At 38.1% G+C, this 13,537-nt stretch overlaps 1 protein-coding gene across 7 annotated transcripts in view; it reads right to left on the bottom strand.

Moving 5' to 3' along the window:
• Positions 1-13,537, bottom strand: part of PHIP (PHIP subunit of CUL4-Ring ligase complex) — a 115,998-nt gene that overhangs the window by 47,701 nt on the left and 54,760 nt on the right. For all 7 annotated transcript variants that reach the window (XM_087777495.1, XM_087777496.1, XM_087777497.1 and 4 more), the window contains 2 exons: positions 6,491-6,619; positions 1,179-1,404 (listed from right to left, as the gene is read on the bottom strand). In XM_087777495.1, coding sequence (XP_087633621.1) covers positions 1,179-1,404; positions 6,491-6,619 — 355 coding nt within the window. The remainder of the gene's footprint in view (positions 1-1,178; positions 1,405-6,490; positions 6,620-13,537) is intronic.

Raw genomic sequence — 13,537 nt, 5'->3', positions numbered from 1 at the left:
TATTGGAGAATGTGCCCAGGACATTTTCCAAAATCGGAGAATTTCAGAATGTCATGGATCCATGCTGTAACTCTAACAATGAAGTAAAATCGCATCCATCCTTGGAAATCAAATTTAGCTTCAAAGCCACTAGCTAAAAAGTTAGAGATAAAACATGGCATATATTCACCAGAAAGGATTTTTTTCCTTCTTACAGTTGCTTCTCAGGTAACATTTCTTCCCATAATTTTGGAGGAAATATGGAAATGCTCCTTAAAAATTATTATTTATTATTATTTAAGTATTCAGTGGCTTGTAATCCTCAGGTCTACAAATGAGGACAAAGAGATCTTTTGGTAACAACACTGTCAGTTAACCTTCCTGGGATGTCTGACACACCACAGGCTTAAGTATGGTGTACATATAAGCCACTATTTACTGGCACAGTCAGTCTTCCCGTATTTTCCTATATTTATCCAAATACTTAACAATGCTTATCTTCAAAACATTTAAAGCTACTTTCACCAGTCACTGTTTGCTCATTCATACTAATATCGAACTAGTGACACGTAACAAGCAGGCATTGTTTTTACATCCCCGCCCATCTGGACAACATTTAGGCAGTTTCCAACAGCCAGCCACTGGCCCAAAATATGCACTTTCCTCGCATGTTGTGTGCGCAGAGAATACAACTTTCAAGGAACTTCCTAGATTTTGTATCCTCATCAGTCTTCAGAGTTCTCTAACCAAGCCATCAAAGCTTAAAGTTGAATGACTGCCTTCATCTAAAGAGGAGGATTTTGCATGTTTCAGGTGTCCTCTCATTCTTCTCTTCTTGTAGGCGTTACCTGTTCCAAATTATCTGTGGAAGATCAGTCTATTTCCTAGGTTTTCTGAAGTAGGAAATCTTACCCCAAACGGATCAACTGAAAGCTCACTCAGCAACATACACTGTTCCAATAATGAAATGAGCTCCAAGCTAACTGGCATTGTAGCATCAACTAGTACTGACTTGATCAATGACAATACTGTAAATGAAATTGTCACAAGCAATCAGTGCCAAGGACATTTCAATTCTTCCACACTACTTGAACTACTATGCCCAGAAATGAAGAAAAAGGATGAAGTGAAAAGGAAAGTATAGAACACTTGGAGGTCACTAGATAGGCTACTGTGTACTGAAGTGAAATTTTCCGTACCTGAAGATGTCACTCCCATCTGAGGAATAAGCTGTTCCTCCCTGCAGTTCTCACGACCAGGAACTAGCCTTTGATACCTTGCAGGATGAGGGTTGCCATCCACATCAACCAAAAATGGGGGAGGCATAAGGTGTGGAGCCTGCTGTGTCTGTTCATCCAGGACAAAGTTGTTGGCATCACGGATAAGGGGCCGATAATCACTATGAAAGAACATCTGATCTGCTATCTGTAAACAAAGTCATTTTGTAATTTTTTTAAAGAACCTATTAAAAAAAACATACAGAAGATAACTGCCAAAAGTATTTTTAACAATGTTACTCATGGTCACTTTTGCAAAAACAAGCTTATAAGTTGATCTGCTTATCTCAGTTTAAAGGGGAAAATGTAATGACTCCATGATTTTTTTTTCCCCAGTACTCCTTTTCTATGTTATAGCGCAAGGAGAATAATCCACATATTTGAGGGTGGGGAGCATTTAAAGAACAGGGGAATGGGGCAATGTTTAACTACTTGAAGATATTTGACAGAACACAGCATGGGCGTATTAAATAGGTTACAAATTTTCTTCTATTCTCTGAATATATGAATATATATTCTGATAATGAAAACTGTGTCACAGACATATGAGCTATGGTGTAGGAAGAAGGGGAATAGGAAAATATTTATCACATCATCTCATTGCCAAATATTTTACCACCAGCAGCCAAACATATATATTCTTATTATAATGCTAGATATGTGAAAAAGTTCCAGTAGATAAAATAAAGCTGATCTAAAGTTGAATTCTTCAGGCAAGTTTTCTTTTTTATTTCACTCCACTTGCTTATAATTTATTCTAGATGACTTTCCACAGACACTCAAGACGGAGGAATTCTTTCGTCCAAATAGTATGTAAAAAGCCTTATGCTCCATCCCTTACTGGCACATGCATCTCAATATCATGCAATGAGAAAGATATTGAACCGCAAGGAGAAAGGAGAAAAGAGAAAGAGAACGCAAGACAAGCTGACGTGTATACTACACATCCCAACACTACCTACTGGCAAGCAAACCCCTTGGCAGCTCATGTACTCAATTTAACTTTGAACAAGTAAAAATAAAATCATAAAATCATCATTCATGCAAATTAGATTTCCAGTGCAGCATAAAAATTATTAAACAATTGACTCAAGGCATAGAGATCTCAAAAAAAAAAAAAATCTTGTCTTACGTGTTAAAGACAGGTATTTGAGCACAGACAGAGAAATGCCTGAGTTGTCACAGAATACTCTGATTTTTGAAGAGCATGCTCTATCATGACCAGTCTATATCATAGTTTCCAGTAACTTGTTACGTAGAAATCAGTAATGCAGAGGTTATAGCATCTACTCAGAGGTTTGGTCTCTCAATGACAAAGTTCTCCTGTCCTGGATGTGAGAAGACCAGGAAGGAAAGATGACGACAAACATTGTCAATTACAACATCAGAAAGTGCCTAGATGCATCCACATGAGGTGGATTAAAAAAAATTAAAAATATCATAGGAATCATGGGATCTGGACCCCATAGAAATTCAGGAAAGTAACAACAGGAAGAAAATTGGAAAGATGCAACGGCAAAGCATTTACTTCAGGGATTCAAAAGGTTACCCTTACAAAGTGCGTAGGTGACATCTACTGCAGGAAGAAGCCCTGACTGGATGAAGTCTTGTTGCCAGATTCTCTGTTAACTTAACACAGGCCAAATGAGAAAGATACAAGTACTTTCATGTGTCTGACTGACAGAATCAAGGCCTGCTTAACAACTTTGTTCCTTCAGCTCAAATAGCACAATATACAGGTCATCTAGGAGGACTTCAGATTTTCTCTAGAATCGTAAGAGTAGACTATCCAGTATTTTCACCTAGCATAAATCTTCCTATTCAGTACTTCTAACACTGACAAAGAAGAGATTCCAATGGCATGATCATGCAGACTGTGAGTTTTAATGTGCTGTGTTGTCTGCATCCCAGGTTTTGTAAGCAAAGGGAAGATCTGAAAATCCTTCCTTAGATTCAGTGACCTCTACCAGAATAGCCTCTGGTACAAGATCATGAGGGACTTCTTTGCAATTACCCTTTTGCGTACTCTGTACTGCAATCAAGTATGGTAGAGAGAGTAAACAACAATTTTTTTAATCCACGAGATAAGAATGGCATTTCGTGGAGAACCCAGGCTCAGACCAACTCTCAGGTAGCACACTAGAATGTCCCTACTGGAACCCAGGGTAACAGTCTTATCCCCAGGCTATTCCAAGTCCTGAGAAAAATCAAAATAATTAGACCTTTTAGAGAATCTTAAATGGCTATATTCAGCAGACAACCAGTTAAAAGTACTAACAATCAGACTTATTTCTTGATATACTATTAGAGATCAAATTCATGACAGAAAGAAGATACTACATATGAGTCCTCTGTACATACAACTTCACAAACCCAGCTTGGGTTTCAGTGGGAACTTTCACAAGGTCTGAGCTCTACGAATAGACTCTCCTTCAGTAACTACACTACACATTCGGAATGCTCAGTTTCATCAAATGGGCACACCTACACAAATGCAAAGAGATTTTCCCCACTACTGCACCAATCCACCACACAGGAGCTGTCAACTTGCAATAAAGAACTGTGGTTTGGGCAGTCTATAGGAACTAAAGCCTCAGAAAGCTCAGAGAGCTAGTCCAATCTAAGATTTAAAATCAACGGAAAGGTACCTTATGCTTTAGGACAGTTAAGCATTCCTGGACAAGTTTCCACCTAAGCAAGAACGTCTGAAGTGCACATGCCCTGTTGACAGGCAGCTCAGCTGATCTCTGATGATCTTCACTCACTCAGAAATCTCAGCCGATATTGGCTTGACGTTCCCTTAATTGGGTCAAATAACAAAGGAGCCCCAAAAAAGCAGCAAATGTATTCTTTCCCCCCCAACTTACTCCATAAAAACATGTATCATCAAAAAAACAAAAAACAAAACCAACCCCCAAAAACAAAAAAACCCCAAACAAAACAAAAAACCAAAACCACCCCATCGCCTTCATAACAGCCAAGATCACACTGCGGGGGGAAGAGCCTGGACAGTGGTTCCAGTCAAGTAGAAAACACAGATACTATCTGAACATAACATGAAAAAACATACACGTGGAAAACCAAGAGCTTGCTCCCTGAGCAGAGCTAACACTATTTCACCTATAATCATTGTCCTGAGCACAACGTGCAAACGCAGGAATACGCGACAGGTTACCACACTCCTTTCTCCCATAAAAATCATTCCTCAAGATGGATGGAAACCACTTTAGAGCCAAAAAAATGCAGGTCCTACCAGAGCATATTCTCAGAAGATGTCTGAAAAAACCCCAAGTATCTGAGGATGGGAGGACAGGAAAAAGAACACCTAATCTCCAGCACATACCTGTCTGTAGTTATGTGTTTCCATAAAGCACGTCAGACAAAAATGAAAGATGAGATGGAACCAGACAAGAAAGAGATCAGAAATTTCCAAGTTCTGAGAGGTGAAGACTGAGATTAGAAGAGGTAACAAATGTAAGTCCTATTTGCTCCCATTTCTTCTATGGTCAAGAATGCTGAGATTACCACTGGCACAGTAACAGCTGAAGAAGATCATGTTCTATCACCCAATAAGTGAAAAATTTTAAACATAATCTTTTCTCAGAGGCTGCAGTGAAAACCTCAAGAGAACAAAGGGTCTGTAGAATTCAAGAAGTGAAAAGCAATTAGTTTCATTCTTTAAACAGATCTAATCCCTCATGGCATAAATTTTCAAATGGCAGTGTAAAGGAAACTCCTGGTCCATCACAGCAAAGACAAAAAGGGTCTCTGTTTCACTTCATTTCCAACATTTCTGAGTAGCAGCAGACTACACACTTCCAAAATTATTGGGAAGAAAAATAAACCTGGAACCATCTATGGACATTGTTTCTATGAAAAATGTTTCTATTACAACAGGCTTTAAAGTTTGGAAGAGTAAGAACTCTGAAAGGCAAAGACCTTGAAAATGACCTGATAATCCTGGTTTTCCTTGTTTGTGGTATCTCTGCTCTTGTTTGTTTTCTTTGGAATGGAAGGGGAAATACATAGCTAGTGAGAGCTGAGGGATAGCAACAGCAGCCAAGTACCAAGTACTTCAAATTACAGTTCGGGGGGGGGGGGGGGGGGGGGGGGAATCATCCCCAATATGAAAATGCTGCTGTAAGTAGCATCAAAATAAGAGCTGGAAGAGTACAGAAAGAAATGCAGTGGCTTACAAGACAAAGATTAAAATTCCTTTTGATCTCCCTCCTTCAGGCCCTGTGTTGCTGTTCGCCAAAATGCTTTCAAGGCCAGCCTGATTCCAAAGATCCAATGCAGGAGGCAAGATCCAGAAGCCAGCACTTCACCAACAACTTTCAAATATCAGCTATCAGAAGCAGAGATTAAAATCTTGGAGCAGATGTGTCTCCTTAAGTCTTAGAAAGAGGCAGAACAGGCACACCTCACCTCATCCCTGCGTGGTAAAAGAATTAGGGCCTTGTGGGCACTCCAAACTAGGTAACCTGTATGGTTTGTAGGGCATATTCATCCACAAAGGAAAAAAAAACCAAAACACCACCACATATCTTTACAGTCATGAGGGTCTGTGGCAAGACACCCACACTTAGAATACACAATGTAGACTATGACATTAGAATAAAGATGTAATATTTTAATTACACAGTAATGTTGGATCATTGCTGTGTAAGCACCAAGGCATCCATGACAGCAGAACTTCATTAGCAGACATAAAATTTTATCACTAGAACATATAGTACATTTATTATAAATAATAGTCTCCCAGGCTATGCAATGTTTAAATACAGATAGCAGGAATTAGTTCTATTACACCCTCCCCCCACCCCTTTTTTGGTCTTAGGAACCAGAAAAATATTTAAAGCAAAATATTTAACTATTATCAGTTCTACTGCAGTTTATTCACACTAGCCATGTGGATCCATTAGTAGACACTTGTAACCTCATCACTTAAGAAAGTAGACAGTGACTGGGTAATTTTTTTAATGTGTGGGGTTTGGGTTTTTTTTAATTATTTTTAACTTCCTATGTAAACAGTAGCTCAATAGCATGATTCCATAGTTTACAAAAAGACAGTGAAAGAAAGCTCAGTGTCAACAACAGGAATCTGAAACATCCCATATTAATGGCTCAAAATTGTGTTAAGATACACCCTCCTGAAATGAAGCTCTGAAGGAAAGTTTGCACAAACGCATTCAACACAGACAAACATTTTGATTTTTCATCTTGCACTGTACCTTGTCATATTTGCTACTGGAACCAAAGCCAAAAATCAGAAGGTGACCGTGAGAATCAGTACATGCAAAATGCTGTCCATCAGGAGAGCACTTGCAGTCAAAAACTGCACCATGTCCTTGTCCTTCAATCTGAAATACATCAACATACAAAATAATTAAGTTATCAGAAATAAATCATTTTCAATTATGATTCTCAAAACTGTGGTGCTGATGTTGAAATTTATTATAAAACTGTAAGACAGTATACTGCTAGATGGAAGTTACTTTAAAACATAGTTTACTTTTTGGCTATTCACTTTTCAGTGAATTTTGTAATAATGCTCATGAAAGATGCCAAATTGATAGTAGTAGAAACTGACAGACTTTATCCACAAAGCAGGCACAGTATAGGAAGTGAAAATAAAAGCTTCCCCTTGAACGTCCTGCTAATGAGCCTAACCAGAGAGCTGGGTCCAGTTGAGGGCTTAGTCACTACACCCTTTCCATCCTCTGCCTTTTTGCTAAGCTAGCCCAGTAGCATTGGCTGCTGCGGTGTTTCAGAACACCTGCCTGCTAGAAAACGCACTGACATAGACAACCCACATTACACAACTTAGCAACTGCCTGTTTCTGTAATTCCTACTCCTAATTTACTGGAGTGGGGGAGGTGTAGATTTGTTTAAAAACTCCACTTTTTAAAGGAGAACTGCAAAGATTTTAAAAAAGGAATTTTTACCTGATACTCATTTTCTGTTTTCCAGTTCCATTAAGCCAGAACAAATGGGTTTTTGTTTTTCCCTGCAACCTGTCAATCAAGCAGAGGTGACCAATCACCACTCTGAATTGTCACGTCTTCAGCACCTCTTCAGAAAGCCCCTTGCTATTCTCCCCAGCAAAGCACTTTTGCATTTTCTTTAAAGAGACACCAAACAAAATTCTTTCCCTAACTGTGGCAGGCCTATGTAGTGCCAGAAAAAAACAATGGTATTCAGCCTGCAGGCAGTAACACTATGCACTTCTGTAGCACCTTCCAGAGGCCATCAGCATTTTTTTTAAAAGTTAACGAACCAAGCCTCGAAAAACCTGTGAGGTAGGTACTGCTCTCACTATCTTACAGGCTGAGACAAAGGCAAGAAGTCTGAATCTTTTGCCCATGGTCTTGCAGCACATCCACACCCACACCCCTGCACATCCCCCCCAATGGCAGAGGCTGCTACACCTATTACCAGTGCTTTCAGGTGTTTCATAAAGGTCTTTCTTACTACAGGTACTTTCCATAAAAGTTAAATGAGTTTTTGGATTAGCAAAAGAAGAAGATAAACCAATGCAAGTTTTATGTTCTATTTTGCCCATTACTCCAGAAGAAATGAATTCTTAACAGAAGTGTCCTATAGAAAGAGATGGAAAATAAAAACAGAGTTTCAAGTGAGTGACACTAACATCACAACAGCTAAGAATGCAGAATTAATTTAGGCTAAGCAAGATCCAACAACCAAGGCAAAGTTACAACTTCGTGCTGCTTTTCGTACGTAGAAAATTCACCGTATTAAAGGGAGACAGTTTGGGGAGGCAGGTGGAAAGGGGAAGGAACTTCAGCCCAAGAATAAGCTTTGCGGATGTACAGTAAAAACCTGGAAAAGGAGTACTTACATAGAGATTTCTGTTCCCTTTCCCTTCCTCCAACAAAGGAAACATGAAAGTATCAAGCTTCCTAACATTAAAGTCCTTCAGAAATAGAATTTCAGGGTTCTCCTAGAGCTTGAGATTTGAAGACTTTTTGTTTTACAAGGAAAACCAGGCATGTTGTGGGAAGAACTATTTGCTAACTATGGTGAGGGGAAAAATAAGAAATAGAAGAAAAAAAAAATTAGACTCTTACAATGATGGGGTTTTTTAATCCTTCCCAGCAAGAAACGGTTTGGATGGACCATTTTCAAGAAACCCCTGGGAATTAGAAGACATTCCCTTCTTATGTAAAGCAGAAGAATAGTGATCTACTATTCACTGATTAGTACAGTGCAAATAGTTCTACTCTGGTTTAAAAAGTGCTTCTGGAAAGGACAGCAGTAAGACCTTTTAGTACAACCCCTCAAGTCTGATGTACAATTACCTGGAAATAAAGATCCTTAATATTATAAGAACAAAAATTACTGTTGGGGATAAGCTTCCAAGATATAATTACGATTACAAATTAAAGGGCAAAGCGCGCCAGAGTGTGCTACCCAGTAGAATTTTTTTTAAACAAAAATATTTTGGGATTAATAAATGACACTTTACAATGGAATTTCATCAATAATAAAGCTAGCACAGAGGATCTGGTCGTTTGGAAAAGAAACTAAATGTGAAGTTGCAAAAGGGGAAGCTGTAGTAAATCAGTGAAGTTGTAATTTCAGCAAGCTAGATAAGGGACTTGAGCAAGAAGGAAGCTGCGTTCCCCACTCCATCCTTTTTAAATCAAAGATGCAAGAAGACCGTATCCCAAAGAAGATAAACTGTTTATTCTGTTTGGAACCTTTCCTTGCTGAATGAAAGGATATAAATAGTGAAGGGAAGAGACGGCCCATGAGAACAGAAAAAGCACTGGTCAATTAAGAGCTGTCCCAACAAAGGGTTGCCAAGAGCGAACACGTTAAGACGCTGCTGGTAGCAAAGCAAGTAGCAAGGATTCTTCAGCTGCAAACAGGGAAGAACCAGTGATGCTGTACAATGAGGACTAAGTTAAGATTACTTTTAGTCTCAACCCCAAGAATTAAGCTATTTATCCACATTGTCACTAGCAAGGGAACAGATGGACATTAGTACCTCACAAAGGGAGGAATGTTGATGAAATAAGAGAATGAAAAAGGGAAGTTATTCTTTTCCTCTCACTTTTGAAGAGAGCTTATTGTTCTCCCCCAAACCAGTGAGAATAGAGTTGTGAAACACAAAGTAACATGTCTTAGATCCATAATTTGTTGTATGAAAATAGAGTAGTACCACCTCAATAATAAGCCTTTCTGACCTATTATCAATAGATAGTATGAAAGACTTAAAACCTAGTTTTTAAGAAAAGTAAAAGACATGGGAGAAAAAAAGGAAAAAACAACATCAAGTAAAATGAAAAGTAATCAAGAGTAGAGAGTACCAGACAAACTTGGCAGACTTTCTTCAGTAAAATAACTGATTTTTTTTATAACAAGAAAATATAATTAATTCAACCTAGCTAGATTTCACAGCCATGATATGGCACTGAAAACTTAGTTCAAATGGAACAGATTGTGATTAGTAGGAGAAATGCAGAGCAGGTAAACTTGCTAAGGAAAAGATAACAGTTATTGGTTTTGGAAAGACATACAGAGCTAAAAGGATGTTATCAGTGATGTTTCTCAAGCCAGGCCTTTCTGTTAGTGACTACAGAAAAAATAAGAGCCTGTGGATGAAATGAACATCAGGAAATCATCCACTGAGAAGAGATTTGGGACACAGCACAAATGGTATCGACTGCAGCAACTAAAAGCCAACAGGACAAAATGCAATAGACCATGAACCTACTAAGTTTATTAGAAATAACTTACTAACACACTTACTGCCAAAAAAAATAATGGAACTCAGTCTACACACAATAACACTATGCATTTCTATCACGCCTTCCAACACAAGTCATCAGCACTGTTTAAAAAGTCAGTGAACTAAGCCTCTACTAGCCTGAGGTAGATAATGTTCTCTCCCGTCCTTCACATTAAGAGACTGACGCAATTAGTTGGAAACACAGGGAGAAAGATCACTGTGTATTCATTGCAATGCATCACATGTAATGCAACAACAACAACTATACTCCTAAAATATACCAGCAGTATATACAGAAGAGAAAAACCACACACGCTAGACATCAGACAACGGTAAGAACGAACTCTTCCAAAGCAATACACATTAATTTTTGCCTCCCATGTTCAAGAAAGTAAATTCTAAGTGGAACGGCTACAGAGAAATGTTTCCACTCATCCTGATAATGGAAAACCTAAGAGCTCAGCTTCTTCACATGGACACTAAGGAAAGAGGACTGTTTCGTATTCACATAAAAAAAGACCTTTAGCAGGGAGAGACCTACTCTACCTAAATGCATAGGAACAAATGAAAATCAGTCACAAGCAACATTCAAACTTGTAACCTAAAATTTAGATTCTAACCATCACAACAATGGTATGCTAGAACAACTTTCTGAAACTATCAAAAAACCAAAGTTAACTAATTGTTATGAAAACATATAAGCTCTTTCATAAGTGATGAAACTACACCATAGCTGCTCAAGTCAATCAGTCTCTGAGTATTTTGAAGTTCCTTTGCAGGTTTATGTTCTCCTTTGCTTTAAGGAACCATCTCCCATCACAGCATACTTCCACGGTAAGCCAAAAAAATATCTACAGACTTTCTGCAAAGTTAGGAGAGGTTGCAGCAGATTTGGAGGAGTGCAAAATAACACTTAATTTTTATTAAGCGAGTTAAAAAAAAAAAAAGTCAAAATCAAAAAGGCTTCTACAGTGCTGCCAGAAGAGTAACAAAGGATCACACGGTAGGAAGAGGACAAGAAGAAATTAAATTAAGAGTAAAATGTTTATTAAAAATGTTTCTGTCTTCCTACTATCCAAGTCAATTATCCATTCAGGAATGCTGTATTTGTCTTGAAAGATAAACATATCAATGAAAAGATCTGACAGATCACCCATGCTATGAATGGCTGAAGTTATATAAAGGCTATATAAAAAGTATTTACAGCTTTTTTCTTTTTTTTTTTTTTTTTAAAAGGAATTTTTCCTTAATAAATATCCTGCAAACTCAGTACTGGCTTCTACTTGGACTACTGGAGCATTATGCTGGCTTTGCTCTTCAGGATGCACTCTTATGTACTACTCAATGGTGGAACCTCTCAAAAATTTCAAAAACATTTCAGTGGGACTACACGCTGACTGATTCAAAAATAATGCATCTATAATCTTGTTCTAAGTCATTCTGTACTTCGGATGACTACAAAACCTGATCTAAAAATACAATCCCATATAATCACAGCAAAACTGGATGTCTCTTCAGATTTTATGAAGGCCACAACATAAGAAATAACCATTTTTAAATCTCTAGTTTACACTGAAGATTACAACACATTGTCCATATGAGCAAGCAGTATGCCTTTTCAGACATTAGGCCAAAAAAATCACCGCATGTGGCAGAAAAATCCATGTACAGAGCATTCTGCTGAGCTGTCCTAGATGGAATCTGATCTTCCATGTTGTTCTAACAGGGACTCCAATTTTTGGTATGCCATTTAGGCTAAAGCTAATCAAGTAGTTGTCAACAAAGATCTACGTAGGCCATGCAGGTTTACTAATTAACAAAAAGGAAACGATGTTGTAACTGATACGATAATGCTGTTAGGGCTTCAGAGTTTATCAGGTTGCACTGAAAGTAGAAGTAGCATTAGAAAGTAAGGAACCGCATTGCACAGATCAGTGAAAGATCAGACCTCAGAAGATAGCATAGGAAAAACATTAAGATACACAGACATAAGGAGGCATAGCATAGGAATTGCCTGTAAAGAAGCGTCCACTCAAAGCTAAAAAAAAAGACCAGAGTTAACAACCAGCTCTCTGAAGGAGCAGGAGCACACAGCAAAATCTGATTGCAACTTAGTAGCCTCTGCTTGATTGACAATTTGCAGGAAGAAACCCTTTTGACCTGAACCAGTTGATGCCATAACACTGACGGTAAATTCCAAGCAAAACAAGGATTGAACTGTACTAAAACATTCAAACAGTCATTAACAGGGGATGTGTGTGTCCAAATTCACAAAAACTAGACATAATCGCCATTATGAAATACATTACTACTATCACCTCCATGGGGGTTCCCAATTTTTCGCACTGATTTATATAAAAACATAAGACGTGGGAAGAGGGCAGAGAGACTTGGGGAGGGGGTGTGGGAACAACCAAACACATCACTGCATCCAGATGGTCTGATTCTTCAACCATAGCGCAGGCTCTCCGTTAACTTCAAGTAGGGTCAAAATTACACCCTCTACGATTTCCAGTGTAGGAATCAGGAAAATTCTTATGGGCTGCTTGAACTTGATCTTTTTATGGTCAAGTTTTGTCTATGACAATTTCGGTCACTGTTCGTGCTAATAGCTTCAAATAAATCTACACTTTATCTAAAGCTCACAAAGCTAAGAAAGTGTTTCTATTAAAAATTTTCAAAAGATACATCAAGTGTCAGAAAGTTGGGGAAATGTATAAGCTTGAAAAAGAACTGTGTAATGCAACTACCATATATCCTATAAAAGTAATTAAAGACCCACTTGGAAAGAAATGCATGGAACCAGGAATAGTACCAGACAACTTTACATTAATTAGACAATCAGCTAGCTACAGACTTGGGGACAAAAAACTCAGACATTAGCTTCAGCAATCTTGTCCTAGTTTCTTAGTGTCTATGCGGCTGGAACTTTCAACCTTAACACCAACATGTGGTTGGGGTTTTTTTTGTTTGTTTGTTTTGTTGTTTGTTTTTTTCCTAAATAAAACATTTATCTGCATTAACAGTTTTACACAGATTTAACTAGTATCTGGCTATGAAAAGGCATATATTCACCATGGTAACTTCACACAGTGAATGTAAAACAAAACTAGTACAAATGTATCCACTTGCTTCAAGCTTTCTCACTGGATGAGTGACAGTACACATTTTCAATTTTGAAAACAAGCTTAATGTTTTAAATACAACTATTGCTTTGTCATAATATATATCACTACGTTTCCTGATTTTGTGACAGCATTTTTAAGAAGCATAACCCGTTTCCTTAAGACACCGTTTGAAATAGCAGCAGCACTTTAGAGCTATACAACTATAATCATCACGTAACCAGAAGAGGGCAGCCTTAAAAGGTAGGTTAGTATCTGCTTGCTGATCCTACTGCTCCATTTGTTTTCAAAGGCAAACAAACAACATAAAGGAATTTCAGAGACCACCTTCAAAACAAGCATATCAAATCCATTTTTTGCTTCCTCAGCTCAAGGCTTCTCAAGAAAGAAGCAACCT

Source organism: Nipponia nippon, unplaced genomic scaffold (genome assembly GCF_047370975.1).
Source record: "Nipponia nippon isolate SJK-2023a ecotype South Korea unplaced genomic scaffold, ASM4737097v1 scaffold_4, whole genome shotgun sequence".
Classification (NCBI taxonomy): Eukaryota; Metazoa; Chordata; class Aves; order Pelecaniformes; family Threskiornithidae; genus Nipponia; species Nipponia nippon.
The sequence above is the reverse complement of the archived record's forward strand: the minus strand, read 5'-3'. Positions and strand labels throughout refer to the sequence as shown.